General features: G+C 35.4%; 1 protein-coding gene across 8 annotated transcripts in view; it reads right to left on the bottom strand.

The window, feature by feature from the left end:
- Window positions 1-13,996, bottom strand: part of EXOC7 (exocyst complex component 7) — a 43,446-nt gene extending 29,450 nt beyond the window's left edge. For all 8 annotated transcript variants that reach the window (XM_087709901.1, XM_087709902.1, XM_087709895.1 and 5 more), the window contains exons 1-6: window positions 13,842-13,996; window positions 11,496-11,561; window positions 10,951-11,135; window positions 9,892-9,997; window positions 8,550-8,772; window positions 1,202-1,369 (exon numbers count right to left, since the gene is read on the bottom strand). In XM_087709901.1, the coding sequence (XP_087566027.1) occupies window positions 1,202-1,369; window positions 8,550-8,772; window positions 9,892-9,997; window positions 10,951-11,135; window positions 11,496-11,561; window positions 13,842-13,901 (808 nt within the window). In that variant the 5' untranslated portion in view covers window positions 13,902-13,996. The remainder of the gene's footprint in view (window positions 1-1,201; window positions 1,370-8,549; window positions 8,773-9,891; window positions 9,998-10,950; window positions 11,136-11,495; window positions 11,562-13,841) is intronic.
- Between the last annotated feature and the right edge of the window lie 7,698 nt (window positions 13,997-21,694).

The raw sequence follows: 21,694 nt of genomic DNA, 5'->3' as shown, positions 1-21,694 counted from the left end.
TTACATTTCAGAAGCTAGTAAAATTAAGGCATTTGCTCCAATGACTAATTACAGAGAAAAAATGTCTTACAAAGAGAATAGATGCTGCTGTACGATGGCTTTAGATCATCAGAATGATGGGAGAGAGGTCTAATACAGACAGAGCTGAGATAGGAAGATAAAGTAAAGGAGGGCTGGAGAGAATGATTATTTGAGGCGAGAGGGAAGGATATGGGTTTGTACATATCTGTGGGCAACATGATAGGAGAAGAAGTGAAGAGAAGAGTGATGAAGAGAAGATTGAAGAAGAGAAGAGTAAGCTTGGCAGAGAGGATTCTAAAAGGAAGAGTAGAATGAGTGAATGAATGAGCAGACTTTATTGTCAACTGAGAATGTGGATTATGAGAAAGAGTAAGCTACTGGTTCCATAGGATACTGATATATCATATATCAGATTTCATTTCCATCTTGCATTCAGGCTGTGAATCTGAAAAGTGAAATCTCTTTCAAATGAAGCTTGACTTCTGCTGATACATGCCATTTTCTTGGCCGCAATACAGCAAAGGGTTGCCATTGATTTCTTTGGAGATGTGGATTTGGGGTTTTGTCTGCCTAGACTAAAGGTCTGCATGCCCTAGTGGTTGGTAATGCCAATATAAATCAGGCCTGACTACGTACAGCTTTTGGATGTCAGCCAAGGTCACCTAGATACTTCATTCCAGTTGGGACTTAATATCCAGTTATTTATTTAGCTTCCCTGCTTTGTCTTTCAGTGAAATCAGTGCTTTGTGATTCGTCACATCCATTATGAATCTATGAATAGTCATCTATAGGAGCCATTCTGCAACTAAGCCCCTGGATAGAGATACCTGGTTTAAGGAAACTTTGAAGGACAGAACATCACAGGAAAAAATAAAGAAGGTGCTGTTGTGGGATTGGTGTAATGTTTTAGCCTTGGGCCAGCACTATTGCAAGGAATTACATTTCTACCTCCAACCATTTGCCTGTTATTCTTTTTGTAAGATCTCCAGATTTACTTGGTAATTTAAGCAATCTACCAACCCTTTACAAATAGATAACCTGGGATCAAATACTAACCCTAAAACAAAGTGATCTTTTTCCCTCCTCAAACTATACTGATTAAAAAGCAAGTTAAAATGGCCTGGCTTTGATTTTCCAAGACAATTAGAAAAGAAACATTAATCTGAAATTTCAGACTAACCTGGCCTTTTTATTGGTTTTTTGGTGGGCGTGTCTTTCCTCTTGTTTTGAACTGCAGGAGAGTATGGGATGACCGAGGAAGAACTATTCTTACGAAAATGCTCCTTCAGCCCCTTGATAGAGCGGTCCAACTGGCTGGAACGGATCTGGTAGTAAACATTCATGAAGTCTAGAAAAAAAATAATGCACATTACAAAGCAGACTTCTTTTTTGTTAGTCCTCCAAAATACCGATAGCACAATAATGTAACAGAAAAATTGCTCATCAATTTCAGTAAATTGGATTATGCTTATTGGAAAAAGAAACCACACTGCCAAACTGTTTCATTTTATTTGTGTATGTGTATGTGTATGTGTGTGTGTGTATATATATGTGTGTGTGTGTATATACACATATACATATACACATACATACATATACATATACATACATACATACATGCACACACACACACACACAAATATAAAATATAAAATAATATAAAATATAAAATAATATAAAATATAAAATAATATAAAATATAAAATAATATAAAATATAAAATAATAATATAAAATATAAAATATAAAATAAATAAATATAAAATATAAAATAATATAAAATATAAAATAATATAAAATATAAAATAATATAAAATATATAAAAATATAAAATATAAAATAATATAAAATATAAAATATAAAATAATATAAAATATAAAATAATATAAAATATAAAATATAAAATATAAAATAATATAAAATAATATAAAATAATATAAAATATAAAATATAAAATAATATAAAATAATATAAAATAATATAAAATAATATAAAATATAAAATATAAAATAATATAAAATATAAAATATAAAATATAAAATAATATAAAATATAAAATATAAAATATAAAATATAAAATATAAAATAATATAAAATATAAAAAATAAAAAATAAATATAAAATAAATATAAAATATAAAATATAAAATAAATATAAAATATAAAATATAAAATAATATAAAATATAAAATATAAAATATAAAATAATATAAAATATAAAATATAAAATATAAAATATAAAATAATATAAAATATAAAATATAAAATATAAAATATAAAATATAAAATATAAAATATAAAATATAAAATATAAAATAATATAAAATATAAAATATAAAATATAAAATAATATAAAATAATATAAAATAATATAAAATAATATAAAATATAAAATATAAAATATAAAATATAAAATATAAAATATAAAATAAATATAAAATATAAAATATAAAATATAAAATAATATAAAATATAAAATATAAAATATAAAATATAAAATATAAAATATAAAATATAAAATATAAAATATAAAATATAAAATATAAAATATAAAATATAAAATATAAAATATAAAATATAAAATATAAAATATAAAATATAAAATATAAAATATAAAATATAAAATATAAAATATAAAATATAAAATAAATATAAAATATAAAATATAAAATAAAATATAAAATATAAAATATAAAATATAAAATATAAAATATAAAATATAAAATATAAAATATAAAATATAAAATATATAAAATAAATATAAAACATAAAATATAAAACATAAAATATAAAAATGTTTTGTTTAGGAAATGTCTATTTATTAAAATGCATTGCTTTATAAATAAGAAAAAAAGAAAACAAAAAAAGAAAATATCATTACACTCCAATAACCATTTGAACTATAAACTATAGTAAACTATATCTACAAAGCTTGACTAGAAAATGTAAAGTTAGCAAAAATCAGTTCGTAAAAGGCACTATATTTAAAATTAGATCAATTAGGTCAACTCTAAACATTTTTGCTTTTTTTTAAAAAAAATACTGACTTTAGTACAGTTACCACTGCCAAAGATGACTTATTCAAGGGTACACAACGTGCAGCTGTCCAGATGTTGCTGAACTACAAATCCCAATAGCCCTAAACAATATAGCTAACAATCTGGGATATTGGAAGAAGCAATTCAGCAATCCTTTCAGAAGCCAAGCCTTGTGCACTTATATGGGAAATACCAACAAATAATTTTCAAAGCATGCAGAGTTAATTCTGCCTTCTCCAAAATTCCCTTATGCCTTCTAAATTTCAGTCTCCTACCCTTACTAGAGCTGTGCTCTAATTCTCTGAATGCTCGCTCTACAAAGCTCTCCCTAGAAGCTATGCTGGTGTGAGAAATGGCTCTGTTCCTTAGGCTTCCCTTCTGGACTCCTGCAGGTGGTTGCTTCTCCTCACACAGGCAGTTAAAACCTGTACCGCAAACAAAATGAAGACAGACCAAGTCACCCAAAACAGGCCTATCACAATATTTAGAGGGGCTCCTTTCAGCTAGGTTGCAATGGAGGCAGTCAATAATTAGGAACAAAGGTATGGAGCTATCTCTGGGAATAATATGGATTCAGTTCTTGGTTCAGTTGCATGAGAGAACACCACAACAATCACCTCCAGCCAAATTAGAGTTTCATGTTTGAGAACCAAAGCTGTGTTGGTTTTGTAGCAGCAGAAATGTTGGTTTATTGAAATGGGCAGGCTTTTTTGACCCTGTATGGGCCACTAGTCTACTTCATCCAATGCTGTTCCAGGATGGTTAAATGGGTGACTGAGTTAAATTTAGCCAAATCAATCACAACTTCAAGCATTAGAAGATATGGGAATTGTATACATAAACCGGTTATTTTTTTAAAAACACATTACAAAAACTGAAGACTATAGGGATGAATGTGATGGCAAATTCCCAGATTAAATTATTACAGCTAGTCCTCAATTTATGACTCATCACATAGTGACTGTTTGAAATTACAACCGACCCTGAAAAAAGGACTTTCTACCTAATTTAAAAGTTCCTCCCCCTGCAGTCATGTGACTGGATTTTGGGCATTCAGCAACTTGCCTACTTTTATAGCCATTTGTAGCATTCTGAGGTCACATAATTGTGATTTGTGACATTTTTGCAGGAAAGTGGCATTTAATTCTGGTTTCTAAAAAAGAAAACCGCCCCAGAATGAACAATGGGTTTGCTTAATGACCATGTTCACTTTATGATTCTCACATCTGCTTAATAGCCACTCCAAAAAAGTCATAAAATTGTATGGGATCACAAAATGACTCACTTTACGATTGTCATGATTTATAACCAAAATTGTGGGTTCAATTATAGGCCGATCCTTGAAATGATCTTCAATTTTTGAAATGATTTTACAATATTTTAAAGAAAATATACAATTATCCCCTTAGCTTTCCTCTCTGAGACCAAAAACAAATCTAGAAGGCAACTACTTGGGGTACTGTAATGTCATGGCTCTCTTCTCTCCGACCTTTAATTCCATTTGCCTCCATTTTTTTTTCCCTGTGCATTTCGATTTTGGAACCTGCCCCCCACCCCCACCCCAAATGTGTCAAACTAAGCATTTTAGGACATGATGTAATTTTTCAAAATAAAAGAATGGAACTCTACGTGCTTTGTTTCACAGTACTCCTGATGTCAAAACATAATTATAAACAATAAGATGAGAAACCTGAATTGGGAATAGACTGCTCTACTCACAAGCCTGCTTTATGTGAAATCAATTGGACATTTTTGTGATAATTTAAATGCAATTAATTTCCATGGAAATTAAATCCAATTAATTTAATCTAAATTCAAACTTATGTAATTTGTAATGGATATACTAGAACATCTGCTAATTTATATTGAGCCCCATCCTGTTCATGTCAGAGGCACTGTTTAAGGCGCTACCGGGTTGAAAGGATTAGCCAATGACATCAGCATTGCCTGGGGCGGTGCAGGGCAATAAGTGAAGTAACCCTACGTTATCAACGAGAACTAATCTTAAGAAAAGGATTGTTAATATGAAATAAATTGGGAAGTTTTACAATTTTTCTTATTCTATAGCTTTTCACATGAACGGGGCTCAAACACCAATTTGGTCAAATAATTTGGACAGTTAACCACATGCAATCAGCCCCTTATCAAATAACACATAGTTTTCAAGTAAATATAGTTCACTTGACCCACAAAACACATGAAGATTCACCAGTGAGAAATAATCTTATCCTTTCATTTTGTATTTTTCCTGTTATAACCAGAACCGCCTAACAGTGTTTCTTCCTGTCCCTCACTTCCCAGGTTCATCCATATTTAAGACAATATCCCACAATTTGGAAGCCCAGATGTGTTGTGGCTGCAACTTCCCCAAAGGCCAAAGCCCCTCCGGGCTGGGAATTTTGAAAACCACTTTCACAAAAAGCTGGAGTTCGCTTATGTAGAAAACTGCTCTGGAGATCTGAATCCTCTTCCATTTACTCCTTCCTATTTTCTCCAAGAAATTCCCAACTTCCCAAGCTTCCCTCTCTCCTACTCACTCCAGACTGGACTTGAAGATATCAACTGTTCCTGTGGTTCTTGTTGCTGGACTGCTGAGAACAGAGAAAGGTAAGCGGCTGATGTCAAGAAAGCATGCAAAGCTCATGAATGTCCCCAGAAGAAGCAAATAAATTATTTCTGCTAGCAAAAATAATGTATTATTTCGGCTATTATTCTAGGGAAAAAAGGAAACAATGAAAGATTTCTTTGATTTTGATAGGAACTTCTGAACTATACTCATTTCCTCACTTGGGTTAGCGTAGGGGAATGCAAAAGAGGCTAAAACTGAAATGAGCATAGTTTCTCATATCACATTTTAAATCATCTGCATTATTGGTATTACTTTAATTTTTGTTCAATAAATAAATGTCTTGAGCATTTCTTAAAATCTACATTAGAATTTAAAGCAAGCTAAAAATTACATGTAGGGGAATGTTGCACAATTCCAGCAGTTACTAGAATTCAAGCCATTTCCAAGCTATAAAGTTCTTTAGTTTTAATCTGATTTGTTTTGTGGAGCCAACTATTGTAACTAAGATTTATAATTTAGCGTAGAATTATTCAAACATCTTTGAGACAGTAGAGTTTTGACAGTTATAAAACGCTTTTCAAAATGACTGCTATGTTGAGCATGGGTAATTAAAATACATCCATTTCCCAGAAGCACAACAAGGAGCATGTCTAAACAAATTAATATCTTTACAATAATTGTGGGAGCTTGGAAAATAACATTTGTGCTTGAAGCTTATTTCACCATGCTCATTTCCCATTTGCTATTTTAATTAAAATGATCAAAAATACATGCAAGTAAGACAGGAAGTTTGATAGATATTGCCAGGCATTTCTGCACATGCACAGGTATGATACTGGGACCAAAATTATGTGTGTATTCAGCCATTGTGTTTATAAAATAAAATATAAAAGCCTTAAGAAAGGAAATTTAGAATGGAAAAAGAAGAAACAGTTAAGTATTTTTTACTTATTTGTTAAATCCTCTTCATTCAAGGACTCAAGGAAACAAACTCAGTGCTTTCTTTCTCTAGCTTTTTTTAACCACTTCAACCAATTTGTAAAATAAGTTGGGCTGAGAGAGAGTGACTGGCCCAAATAAGAATAGGCTAAGGTGGTTTCTTCAGACTAGAATTCCTCTTCCCAAATATCTTTTCTTTTGAAAAAAAAAAATAGGTTTAAGTTCTGGAACATGTGCTTACATTCACCAAAAAATCTGCCTTTTGAAAATCAGATTCTTTTACTGTTTTCATCTCTTTTATCCTAGCAATCTTCCGGATAAGTCACTTATATTTTTACACTGAAAGTGAAAAACACGTTGACAATATATAGCCAGTTCAAACAATAGATTTCGGTGCCATGCTTAGAACCACAGCAATCTATGTAGACAGCCAATTGCTTTCCTTTTCCAGGCAATGTTAAAAGTCAAAGTAGCTTCAGTTCAGAAAAAAAATCCACATATGGAATCTGAACCAGGTTCAATTCAACTTCTAGATTTCAATAAATGTTAGCATTCTGACTGGTGCATTAAAATTAGATACTTACAGATAAAAGCTTCATTTACCAGAATAAGAGAATCAGCTTTGCCAGATGACAAAATAGTAATAAGCACTTAGACTTCTATACCATGCTTCACAGTGCTTTATAACCCTCTCTAAGCAGTTTTACAGAATCAGCGTATTGCCCCCAACAATCTGGGTCCTCATTTTACCCACCTCGGAAGGATGGAAGCCTGTGCCCAGCTGGAAAGGGGGTTTGCTGGGCAGCTGCTTGTGAGCATGGTCACTCATGGCTGCTGTGTTGCACTGCTGCAACAGCGCAACACAACCGTTCACCCCTGAGCTGTGCCCGGCTCTTTGGGAGCCCGCTTGCAAGAGAGCAGCCGCCCGGCAACCCCAAAACAATAAGCCCTCCCCTGATAATAAGGCCCAAGCCATATTTTTGGGGTCAAATGAAAATAAGACCCTGTCTTATTTTTGGGGAAGCACGGTATGAACCAGTTGTCAAGCATCCGAATGTAAATCACGTGACCATAGGGATGCCGCAATGGTCATAAGTGTGAAAAATAGTCACTTTTTTCAGTGCCATTATAACTTTAAACGATCACTAAACAAACTGTTGTAAGTTAAGGACTACCTGTACATTGTACATATGATGTGAGAGGAAGATGAGACTAGAAAAAATGACTGAGCTTTGCAAAGTTGAACAAAGAAGAAAGGGAAGACAACAGGTAAAGAAGGTAGATAATATCACAGAAATTACAGAGCTGACTTATGGAAGAACTGTAAGCTATTATTAGAGGCTAGTTAAGATGAAGAATATTTGTTCATGTAGTCCCCAACTCTATGATATCTAAGTAATATCCCAACTGAGCCCAACAATGATATCTAACTAACAGCCTTCAATTTTTGACATGAAACTTTTGGAAAAAATAAAGAAATAATACATTCCGTGTATGTATTCTAAATAGAATACATATAGTATATGTAATGTATTATTATATATATTGAATACATGCCACATTCTATTAATTTTTCACACTTTATAATCCAGACTTTTAATTTGCTTCCTATGATTTGCTTGTTACCATACGTTTGAAACATATTTTTGTGCCATAAATTTAAAGATGCATGAGAACTACATTATTCAGGAATCTAATGAGTGCATAGGCAAAAGGGCACTTTTTAAATGTCTCACTGAAGTACATTAGGGCCATTGCTGGCTTAGTGTAAATGTGAATTTCATTTGTTTGTACAGTGTCCCAAAAGCAGTTCATAAACAGCCAAAATGGCTAAAATAAGAATAAAATAATAAAACAAAGTACAAGATAAAATCACTCAACACAGAAATAGGAAGGCAAAACTTAAGTACCTGATAAAAGCCTTGCTAACTAAAATGTGTCAGGCAGAAGCTTAGAACATAGGCAATTCCTAAAATCAACTTACCATGATTCCTTCCATACTCCACTAGCCAACCAGAAATACGGACAATGTCCTGTAGGACACTCTCAGGTAGGTGTTCTAAGGACACATCTTCTTGAGTCTTTAAGTCATCATCCAAAGTGATAAGATCCAGGATAAGGATTGGTGGAACTGGTTTAGAATTTCGGGTCATAAGGCTACGAAATTCAGATTCCAACGATTCCTTCCCCCTCTCAAAAAGCAATTTCTGGATGAGGCAACACAATTTTTTTAAAAAAGATTACAGCTATATATTACAGTGTGAAGGGATAAAATAACATATTATTTGTATTGTTGCCCAAATCATAAACATGGGCTCAAACCACACAAGCAAGAAAAGGGTATCGTTTATTTTTTATTTTTTTTTACAAAACCAAATACTGCACATAGTTCAGCAATAGTTCCTATTTAAAAAGCTTGGGTGTCTCAACTTTAAAACAACATCTCAAGGTTTGGGGGGAAAATTGAAAGTTGGATAATGACCCCTTTTGTAAAGGACACAAACACTGGATTTGCAGTTATCATGTTCTTCTGGACCATGACATTCAGACATTCTGGCTCACAAATATTTGTTTCCCATTGAAGAAAACATGGCAAGAAATAAAAATGTAACTCCATTTTATCCCTCAATGATTTTTCAGTGTCTCAACTAAACATAAACCAGCAAAGGTCACAGGATATCAAGGCAAACCACTAGTGATCTGTTTCAAAAAGCAACACTATAGTTCCTTTCAACCCTTGAAAAGCCAGTTTTCCCCCTCTTCCCTTACTTCAAATACAGATGAAACTTGTGTTCTAACAAGATCACATCACAGTCATGAATGTTTTCTTTCTCATTGGATGGTCTTCCAGTTGCAATCCTAATTCCATTTCACTCAATCCAGTTGAGTGCATCTTTGTCAGCATGAGATTCTCACTAAGTTTGAGTCTATGGATAATGCATTTGTAAGAAGAATAGGCATCACGCAGAGACGACTTCTTAGGGAGTTGTTATTCCCTCAAAACTCTGCTTTGCAAGCCCTCCCCTTCAATATTTACAAATACTTGTGAAGAAATAAATGGCCTGGTGAGAGAGACAGCGTGTGCGTGTGACAGAAAGGGGAGGGGAGAGTTTTCTCTGTTCAGTGACTGGCTGTGTTTGGTTGAAATGATTGGCATGTCTCAGAGTCAGAAGCATGGACACCACTACCCTAAACCTGCTTGATTTGAATGTGATCAGGGGCTGTGGGCAAATATGAGCTGCTTTTAAAGTAGACATGGAACCGTCTGCAGTTGGAACAGATGGTGGTTTGGCAGGACTCATTTATGTTCATATTCAAATACATACCACTCTATTGAGTTCTGGACTATCAGGGTTGTTATCTTGAAAATATTCCACAGCCTTCTGGATTTTAGCCATGCAGCCTAAATATTCTTCCAGTCTCCCTGTAGGACTATAATGGGGAAAAAGTAGTTCAGGAAGAAAGGTCATCAGACAACTGATTGCTACAAAACTATACAGTATAAAGTTTTTTTTACTATTTTCCCCTGAAGACTAGAAAATAATTATGTTTATTTCCCCCTCAGAAAACCCTGCTGTCATTAACCAGAACTGGACCTTTGGTTCACCATCAACTGTTAGTTCAGAAGTTTCAGTTGACAAGTTCCCTTTGAAACACTGTCATAGTTACTGGTAGAGATATAAGGAGGGGAATGGACATTTTTGTCAGAGGGTAAGTTTTTTTGAAAGTTACTTTATTTATTTATATACTATATATCCCACTACTCAGTTTATTTGATAGTATGGTATGGGAGCTATCACAAAATGATTGCCACAGTGGACATGGCCAGACACAAAGCTGTCCTCTATGAGAAGGCAAACAGGCAAGACTGCTTATTGTTTATATCCTCAAGATTCCAAAGGTGTTCTGTGCTAAGCAAGTACATTCGCTACCAAATATAGCAATTTCTCACAACCTCCCATTGTGATTTTCTAAGAATACTTCTGGAACCTATGCAAAGGCATCCTTGGGGAATAAAAATGATGCTGAGTATCAGTATTTATTTATTTATGATCTATCTATCATCTATCATCTATCATCTATCCATCCATCCATCCATTCATCTATTCCATTTATTTTGTTAGGATTTTTTTGACTTTTTTGCTAGGTTTCCACACGATATTCCATTGCAATGTTTTCTCACATTGACAAATTCTAGATATATGGAATTCAACTTCCAGAATTCTTAAGAACAGATGTGCTAGTTAAAAATTCACACATCAGGGGAGATTCCATATTGGAAAGTATTGTTTTGATTCAGCCACTTTTCAAACCAAGTGAAATTATTCTGTTTGGAAGAAAATTGAGCTTTTAAAGAAGATCAATGTTATCATGTATCAACTTACCCTTCCTTTATTATCTTCTCTGTGTTGTTTGCTACATGGTAGTAACTTATAATGTGATCCAAACAAAAGAGAGTCTTCTCCACATTCTCCTGAAGACGCTGAAGATTTTCAGTTTGTTTATGTACAGGGATAATTGAGTTCTCCAGCTTCATCAAACGGCTTTCAAAGGACGAAAGTATTGAAACCTAAGCAAAAAAAGTCAGAATAAATCAGTTTTAGGCAACTGAGACCATTTTCTTCAACCATTTTCACTACTATCTTTTAATTTGCAGTTCTATCAAATAAAGCAATAGAATTCAAAATGTATAAAGTAGCCATGCTAGAAAAGGTTCAGCATGCTTTATGAAAGCAAATGATCTTTATTTTGGAATTATTATCAAGGTTCTGAGATTTTCTTCAGAGAAGATAATATTCACAGCAAAAACAGGGAAAGATTAAAATTTATATTACATTGAAGCCTTTAAATTCTGTCAACATGAAATGTGGGAGGCGCTTACTGGGATGATTTCAGGTTGCACCAAAAAGCATAAATTATATAAGCTTACCATATTTCTTGTCAGCTGATCACTTTTTTCTAAACTTTCTCTAATGAAGGACAATGTTTCTTCTTCCTAATGTTACAAAAAAAGGTGGGGGGACATACAATCACCAAAATAAATAATTTCAGAATGTAAAATTAATGTAAGTTCCCAACAATATTTAATTGTCAAACAATGTAACGCTATTCAGAGGGAAAGTAGAAATTCTTATCACTTGGCCACCAATCTGGTTACTGATTAGCATGCTTTTACTTTAAATATCACATCAGAGTTTACTAGCTAAATTCTACCCTGAATCTACTGTATATGAATATAATTTTAAAATAATCATTTAAAAACCAACAAGTTCTCTTTATAACTTTGGGGGGGGAGGGGGGCAGGTGAATAGAAGAACCAGCAAACTCCTCTATCAAAACAAACTGTTTCTGATACCTGAAGGTATCAGGAAGTGATTTCCAACATTCTGGAGAAATTGGCAAGCTTTTTTTTTTTGAAGTAAAAAAAAGGTAGTACAAATTACAGCTTGGAAGGAAAAGCATTCTATACTTAGGAATTGATACAGAAGAACCCTTTTCTATGGATCTCCATAAATAGATCTCTGTAAATGAGTATACTCTCAAAAGCGGCCCTTCCACAAATCAGGAAATCTTTGTAAAGAAACTGGTCAAACTTCTTGATAACCCAAGTCCAAATCATTTTAAAGGTTTAAAAATTAAGGCCAACACTTGAACTGAACCTGAAAACCAACTGGAAACCAGGTAAACCAGTTAACAATCTTAGCTGCCACATTTTAAATCAACTGAAATGATTCTCTTCAAAGATAGCCTTGCCAACAATGCGCTTCAATAGTCTTAATGTGGTATATTCACATTGTTTACTGTAGTTGTCACTTTCATAATCACCATCCAAAGATGCTGGGACAGCATTTTTATCAAGAAGTATTGTGCTAATCTGACCTTTCAAGTAGAATGCAATTCCTTCCAAGACATACTGATTCACAATGCTAAATCACACATTCTATCAACAAACAGAACCTTATGTTATTCAGATTAAAAGTTCATTTACTGTCAAACTAGCAAATTCAGGTTCAAAAATATCAACCACTTCTCTGAAGTTATGTGATGAAATACAAATGAGTTGTATTTCAACTGCATTTCACTCTAAAGGACTTCTGTTGTGGTTTCATTCAATCACTCAGAGGGCAACAAAGAATTTGGTGAGACAGTCAAGGCTAAAGACACAGGTGTTGTCAAAACATTGTTCCACAGCAACATTTTCTTACATTATGTATCAATGTTTTTTTTTTCTTTTCCCATCCCCCCTCACATCTTTCCCCTCCCCCAGTATCTTCCTATTTGCATTTGTATTTTATTCTATAATCTAATAAAATGTTTAAACTCAGCAATGTAATGCTGCTAACATATTGTCCCACTAGGTTTGCCACCTTTTTGTGATGCAGTGATATTAAAATGGCATTTTGAAAAGCCTTCCATCATGCCCAGGACCACAATTCCTTTAAAATCATCCTTTTATTTATTTTTTATTTGTATCCCATCTTTATTATTTTTACAAATATATCTCAAGGTGGTGAACATATCCAACACACCTCCCTCCTCCTAGTTTCCCCACAGCCATCCTGTGCAATGGGGAGGGAGGGAGGGAGGGGGAGGGAGAGGGAAGGAGGGGGAGAGGGAGAGGGAGAGACTGACCCAAAGTCACTCAGCTGGCTCTCATGGCTAAAGGGAGACTTGAAGTGGAACTCTCCCATTTTCTAGCCTGATGCCTCAACCACTGGACCAAACTGGCTTGCATTTTCCCATCCGCAACCCACTACATTTTACTTGCAGATTGCAAAGGGAAAAGGAAAAAAAGGCCCACATTTAAATCATGCCCATAAATCAACCAGTCACAAGTGTCACTTGTCCTATTTCAGTGCATCCTTAAGTGCATCCTCTGCAGGGATGGCTCATATTTAAAGAGAGGCCACTACTGGAAGAACCTGCAAGCCCAATTCTTTAACATCATCCTTTTTGGACCAATATTTAATTCACCATTAACTGGACCATGATGTGTGAATTTCCTTTTCTTGAGTGTAGGCAGCACACTGACACGAACCAGCCAAGAAGTGATTTGATTGGCGAGTTGATGGGTCAGGGGGCTGCTAATTCCGCCACGAGAGGTAGAGGGTTTCCCTACTATCTTAGAGGGACCCCAAGACCCCGGCGCCAGATGTCAAGGCAGCGCCCGGGGAGCGACAGGGAGGTAGGAAAAGGCCAAGCCCGGGCGAGGGGAAGGATTTTAAGCCTGATACCGGGGAGAGTCTCCGAAGAGCCGGCGTAACCACCCGCCCACCTGCTTGAGCTTTCCTTCTATTTCCCTCCTCCGGGCGGACGCCTCCTCCGTGGGAATCATCTTGAAACCCGACCGACCCCGGGAACCTGTGACAGGCAAGGCCGGCGCCGCCTCCTACGCGCTCCTGTCAACTCGTCCACGTCCGCCTCATTCCCCGCCCCTCCGCTACTGAACGCCTGCCATCCTGGGAGCGTCTGTACGGACCTAGCCGAGCATGCGCGGTGTAGTTGGGCGGGGCTGTGGCGTGCGCATGCCCGTGTGCCGTCGTCTCCCCCTCGGAAAGATCGGCCATTTTGGAGAAGCCTTGAAAGCGGCTCTGTTTTGGACGTCACGTAGGCGCCGTCGAGAAGTGGGAGGCGTTCTAGCCGCGTCACGCCTGGCTCGGTACTGCTTAATTCTAGCGGCTGTCATTGCTTAAAGTCTATGGAGGTTCTCAGTCATCCCAAAGGTACTTTTTCAGAAGGCAACTGGACTATTGTTTTTCCTTTTGAAGACGTTTCATCCAAGGAGCCTTTAAAGCTCTTAGCTGGATGGAGGGGAACAGAATGATTTATACTCCTTGCGGACAGCTGGTCATTTGCATTCTTTTTAGAGTCATGAGACCACCTGGAGGTTTATCTGTGTCCTCAGGATCACCTGGGTGGTGCTCCTGGTTCCTGTACCCTGCAAAATTTTCCTTTCTCTCGAAATCCGTTCATACTCCCACACCATTCAAAGGGTATTATTCCCAAAGTGGATAGGTAAAAGTCTGCAGAGATTTTCAGCCATCCAGGTCATGGTGGATACAGATAAACCTCCTCTTCAACGACCCTCTAAAACAGGGATGTCAAACTCAGGCCAGATGCTCACGTGCTGGCCATGCCGGTTTAGCAAGGGGGGAAAGTCCTGATATGTTATGTGACCACGTGACAACATGAGCTTGACACTCATGCTCTAAAAGGATGCAAATGACCAGCTGTCTGCAAGGAATATAAATCCTTCTGTTCACCCCTATCCTGTCAGAGCTGAAGAAGCTTCTTGGATGACAAGTGAAACATCTTCAAAGAAAAACAAAAAAGTCCAGTTGCCTTCTGAAAAAGCACCTTTGCGACAATCTGTCGCTTGAAAACCACTCTCGGGAGTTTAGTGAGTGTCTTAGCAATGAATCAATTCTAGCAAATGCTTAAGGGGTCTATCCAGACGTAATTCCTACTGAATTTAGTGGAAGTCATTCTCTGATGAATCTGAGCTTGCATTTAGTATGGGTAGTCCTCGATTTACACCAATTCTTTCGTGACTGCTCAAAGTTACAATGGCACTGGGAAATGTGTCTTAATGGCCATGTACAACCTTTGCAGCTTTCCTATAATCATGTGACCAAAATTCAGCTGCTTGACAACTGGTTCATATTCATAACCTTTGTTGTGTCCCAGAGTCATGTGATTCCCCTTTTACAACCTGACAAAGTCAATGGGGAAGCTGGATTCACTTAGCAACCAAGTTACTAACTTACTGACTGCAGTGATTCACTTAAAAACTAGTAAGAAAACTTGTAAAATGAGCAAAACACACACAAATGTCTCATTTAACAACATTGATTTTGGACTCAGTTGTCGTAAATCAACGGCTACCTATATGCCAATGGGTATATAATTAACTTTCAAAAATAAGTCAGTAGTACACATTGCTCTTAACAATAAAGACAGTGGAAAATGATAAGGTCAACAAATGGATGTGAGGGCGATCTGGCTGCGATATCGGTCACACCGTTGATTGCCAAGGTTGATTCTGCTGATTTGGCTGGGTAGGCGGGTGTCCCTTCCTCACCGCTCCATGTGCGTCCCTCCCGAAGCTGTGCGCTCGGTGGAAGAGGATCACCATCCCAGATAGGAGTGTACTGATCTTCAATCAAAGGTATATGATAGCTGCATTCCAAACAAGCTAAAGGTCAACAAAATGATAACAATCTGTTACAACTATATCAAGTTTAGCATCTGGATGATTACTTGGTCATGTATTTGTTGTTATTTGCCCTTTGGACAAATACAGTTTTCTTGCTAGAGCTCTATTTTCTTTCCCTGTCACGACTCCAATTCTGGTTTTCCCCTCTTGTCATGCCTTACATTTCTAAATAAATGTACTGAGTGTAAATATCACACCATTCAAAGTGATTTATGTTCAGATAAACTTGCAGAGAAGTAGAATGCTTGAATAAAACAGGCTTTCTTATTTTGCACTTATATTTTAAACAAATTTCTCTTGACCACATGGACATTCCCAAATTCTTAAATCTCTGAAAATATTTTCTGATCAAATAGAAGCAATTAATTAGGTTGACCCCGCTTTAAAGTTATAGAGACAATTAATACTGTCCCTACAACCTAAGGGACTGTATTTTACAGTGCCCACAATTTTATTTACACATGAAGCATTCTTGAAAGGAAGAAGCATCAGAAAAGAATATCATACAACTTTATGGCTAGGTTCAAACTGAATTCTTAAAAGCCATTTAGATCTGAGACTTACTGTATGTTGACTCATATGAAGCCAACTACAATAGTACTCAAAGGACCTGAATGCTTTAATCTCTGTATGTGGAGATGAGAATACGTCCCTAGACATTGTTTCTCATTTCTACAGTTCACATCAGTGTATCTTCCTCAGAAGATTCCTATTGAATTTTTTCTTCTATGGTTGTTGTCTTAAGGTCTGGGTACAAAAAAATATGAGAATGCCTAGTGAGGAAAGAGAGTTTTATAAAATTAACCTTAAACATTGAATAAAGCACGATGCAAATTTACTGTTCTTTGACAAAGAGATGACATAATTTGGCTGAGTAATTCCTATTTAGTGAAGTCAGTCAAACTTGGTCTTTTGGTCATAGAAAGGCACATCCCATTCTATTTTAATGGTTTTACACAAACTTGATGGCAGTTTGTAAAAGGTTTTCTGTAAAATTGTCCACTAGGTGTCCTCATATACCAGTTTGCAAAAAAAGAATAATAAGGGTTGAATGCTTTGTTTCAAGCAATACAGTATTCAGTCTTACATTTAGGACATGTCATTTGTAATTTAATTGGGACATTCCTTTCAGGTAGGGGGCCAGCTATTCTTGATGCAGCTCAGATAAAAGTAAATACTATGTTCAGAGTCTTAATCCACTTAGCAAACAGCAGTGCACACACCACAAAAATGTGTTGGAGAATGGGGAAATGAAATACCTGGCTGAGAATTCACTGATTCTTTCAGCTAGAGATACTGCAACATAGAAAGATTTTTTACTTTAGGTCTCTGAAATAAACTTATATTTTTCCCATTTTTACATGATTCACACTAACAGTGGACATACATAGCAAAGATGGAGTTTACAGTTAACTTTTTTTTTTTATCAAAGTCCCAGATTCTTAAATTACATTTTACAAAATTTTAAAATAGTGTTTTTCATTTTCTTCTGATATGCATTTTGCCATGGATACTATCTAGGATACTTCATTAACAAAGTGGTTGGCATCATATTCAGGAAATGCTGTTGGCATCTCCTGAACATGGGTGCACTTTCCTCCCCTCTGGTCACTGAATACCTTCCTGTTGCTTCTCCCCATATGCCCTCCTCCATGACCGTGACTCAGTCTACTTTTGCACACACACGCTTAATGTTCTTTGAAAAGTTGTTAAATATGTTCAGAAATCACCTGACTCTATGTATCACTTGTCACTCTGGCAACTTGAAAGGTGTCTAAATCTTCCATCCCAGGCACCTGTCTACATCTGCCCGTTATATGTTAAGGAAATCAATTGATTGTTGTTTTTCCTGCCAGTAAATGATATTTAATAGAAGCGAAATCAAAGCCTGGGGAATCTACCAAATCTACATTACATTACATTAAAACTACAAGAGCAACACTTATTACCTAAGGCAGACTAGAATCCAAAAATATATATGATACACTTCTATTTTACCTTACATAATTCTTGCAAAAGAAAAAATGCCTATTCTGAGGCTCTCTTATAAGAATGCTTTGTTCAGTCCTGTTAATCATAATATTTTCAGTATATTATTTCACATCAGAAGAGCGTGTTTTTCTGAAAATAGTAGGAATTTCTTGTAAATATTAATATGAGAAACTCCAAAATCAAAGTCAATGTTTCACATTTGTTATATTTTTCTTTTCCATCTCCCGTCTCTCTGCATATCATGTAATTCTAAATTTATCTGAAAGTATATTTCATTTTAACTCCAATCATTCTGTATTATGACAAAAATTGTCCCATATATTCAGAAGGAATAGAGACCTTTTGAAAATAATACTTGAAATTATCTTGCTAACCTTAGAATAGATTTGGGTTCCTTTTTTTGTTAATGTAAACGTATACGTGAGACATGAATCACCTAAAAAAATCCCTGTGCCAAGCTTCCTCCTGGTACTAATTTATCAATGTATAGAAAAATGTTACTTCATGCCTTTTAGAATCAGTTACCAAGTATCACACATTTTTAAAAGGCAGCAAGAACAAGTTGTTGATTAACCTATAGTCCATTGCTGAAAACAGGGGATAATGCAATAATTTAGTTTTATCTAATCTGGAGGACATCTCCAGTACACTATTACACTACAGTCCTGTATTTCCCAACCAACACAGTGATCAGATCTAGAGGAAAGCTGATGAAATAGCTCCTCTTAAGACTCTTCCCTGCATCCTGGGAGATATAATTTCCTTGAGTTTCTAGAGCCATCCAAGTATCATTGTGGCAAAATAACAGTAATGTGGATGGGTTTTATATCACTAAGAAGAGCTTGTGTTTATCTGGTCAGATAACAGTAGCTGTGAAAACTCCCTTTGCCTTGTGGCTCTGATAAATAAAGGCTATTCATCTGTGGGGATTATTCATTGCTTTTGTGGTGTTGTATTCCTCACTAGGCAGTGTTTGCTTGGGCACGTAAATCTGGGGAATGGCTCTGCGGTCTATTCATCTGAAATTGCCTGTGGAGAGTCTCAATTATCCAGATCATGGTTTTCCCAAAGATGCTGTTCAAAAGGCAACTGGGGTTTCTTGGGTTTTTTTCCCCTTGAAAATGTTTCGCTTCACATCCAAGAAGCTTCTTCAGTTCACTTCTTGAATGAGAAGCGAAACATTTTCAAGGGGGGGGAAAGCCAAGAAAGTCCAGTTGCCTTTTGAACAGCTACCTTTGGGACATCTGGCATTGCATTTCGTGCTTTCCTCTGCTTGTTTTTCAAAGCCTTCAGAAACAGCAACAACTTCCTGGTTACTATCTGACAATAAGCATTTGAGTGTTTGGAAAGGGTGTGAACTGGACTGGAATAGAGTGGAGAAAGAAGAGCTGCAGTTATGCTACCGCTAACACGTTTTTTCCTGGTTTCCGAAAAGTGGTAAAGAGAATGAAAGCTTTTTTTCCCCAGAGAAGTCTGAGGATGGGGGTGGAGGGAAGAAAAGCTCCTATACATTTCCTCCTTCTTGAAGAAATACTCTGCAAGATAAAGGTGAAGAGCCAAATTCTTGTCAGACAGAATCCCAGCAACAAAGTCACAGCTGGAAGGAAGAGAAGGAGGGGTACCAGAACGGAAATTAGTTGTCCCAGTGGTGGCCTCTTAAAGATATACCAAGAAGCTGCTAAATTATTAGGCCAATATTCTATTATAGAATATTGCAGTTGCCCAGTTCTGAAGAAAATGAATTGCTTGTGATGGAGCATTATCATAATAGTTGATAGTATATAAAGCCTAAAAGGTAGTATAAAGTAATGTACAACTTTAATCATATTGTTATACCAACATTACCTCTCCTGTTGGCAGTTTTCTCTTTCGGGAAGTGAAAGAAGCCATAACAGGATCATTTGTTGTTAACCTGGTATTAATTAATAGGAAGCCTTCACCGAGGAAGTAAAAGCAGCATGTTGTAAAAACATGCATGATAATGCATGTTGTTGGAATTGTTGGTTTTAATAGATTACACGTGAATATAATTGAATGTGTGTCTTGGACCTTCAAAAAAGCAAATTTTAGTAAACGCTAGTAAAAGTCACATAGCAAAGAAGCTAATAGGGAAGAAAAACTTAGAGGAGATGGGAATTCCTTAAATAAATAAATAAATCCTCAAAGTACAATTTCAATGTGTTAAAATAATGAAAAACAGCACATATATAATGTAGAAGTGACCTGTTCTTAGGTCGCTAAGGAAAGAAAAGTGTAGAATTGTGATCTTACGCAAAAGCTTAGAATGAGCTGAAATTAATAAAGGACATTAATAACAAAAAAAGTTATATTTGGGTATGTTCAAATTAAAAGAACGAAAAAGAAAATATATCATACATTCAGTGGTGCAATTCAGCTGGTTCTCTTCGGTTTGGGCGAATCAGTAGTGGTGGAGGCAGGAGCCCACCTACCCGGTCGTCATCATATCCCGTTTTTGAAGCTCTGCGCATACGTGGAAGATCGACTCACATTTGTGAACTGGTAGCGAAGGTAAACTGATTTCACCCCTGCATACATTTGTTACTTTTTAGTAACAACATGTGAATTAATTTAACTCTTATTTTAGCTCAGTCTTCTCAGAGAAAAGGATATGTCTTTAACCAGGAAATTGTAAAAACCAGTGTGAAATGGCAAGGTTGAAGCTTGAGACTGATTGAAACATGATACTGATAAGAATATACCCTTTAAAAAAAAACCCTACATCTCTAGGAGCAAATGAATTGTGTTCTAGAATCCTGGGGGGAAAAACTTTGCTGGTAAACCGGCAAAACCTGTGTACATGATCTTTGATAAATTCTAGTGAACAGGTAAAGTGCCAGATGCTTGGAGGAATGTAATTTCTCTCCCAAAGAGGAGAAAAAAGAGGGACCTAGAGAATGACAATCAAACTGAAATCAATATCTGAGGAGAGTCTAAAACAGATTATAAAATGATTAATAAAACAAGAAAACGTTATTTTCAAGGTGCTTAAGCTTAGCTGAATATAATTACATCATTTTCCAAACGTTGAGTCATTGTTAAAATTCAAACAATGCATAAATATCAATAGCAGTATAATTTTTGAATTGCTTCAGTTCATTCACCAGTATATCCTCTTGGTTTTTTCATAGCTGTCTTTGATGCCAGAAAGATAAAGAAACTTCTCATAAAAGCTTTGCTGGAGTCCCATAATTTACATACAAAGACACAAATTGATTTGGAAGAAGCTCTTTCATACTTGTTGGCATTTCAATATGATGCTGTAATGATTCTTGTAATAATAAAAACATGTTAAGTCTCCACTTCTTCAAGTTGCAAATTCCTCAGTTTAACCTTAGAATTATGGATTATGTTCTATATATTAGGTACAATTTCTACATTTATGAGATTGGTTAGCAATTATAAATTTAGCATGTATTCACAATAGGTTTTATGAACTGAAAAATAATACTGTAAGTATATATTTGTATCTCCACATTGAAAAGAAATAGTAATGACATGTAGTCTTAAAATAATTCAAGAATATTTATATAGTTTCTTCTATATAAAAAGGATTTGTCTGTTTAAAGGGGGGTGCGTGGAAATCAAGTATTAGAATATCTCCTTCCACAATTTCAAGAAGCAATTGAAACAATCTTACTTGGAAATTTATTTTGTTGTCATTTAAGCCATAAATTGAAGCAATTGTTATTTTCCAAAAATTCTATTTGAAAACACAGTATTATAAATCTCCCTCGTCTTGGATTTCTTTTTCCAGATTTTGTATACTTTTGTTCACATACATAGCTACTTTATTTTCTTCCCTATTTGTCTGAGGCATTACATTTGCCTAAGGCCACAAGATAATAACATTCAATAGATTTATATGATTGCTTTTTAAATATGGTATGTCACTTGAAGAC

This window comes from Thamnophis sirtalis, unplaced genomic scaffold (genome assembly GCF_051295495.1).
Source record: "Thamnophis sirtalis isolate CommonGarterSnake01/CBP01778 unplaced genomic scaffold, rThaSir2_p1.2 scaffold_3, whole genome shotgun sequence".
NCBI classification, from domain to species: Eukaryota; Metazoa; Chordata; class Lepidosauria; order Squamata; family Natricidae; genus Thamnophis; species Thamnophis sirtalis.
This window is presented reverse-complemented; position numbering and strand designations above follow the sequence as displayed.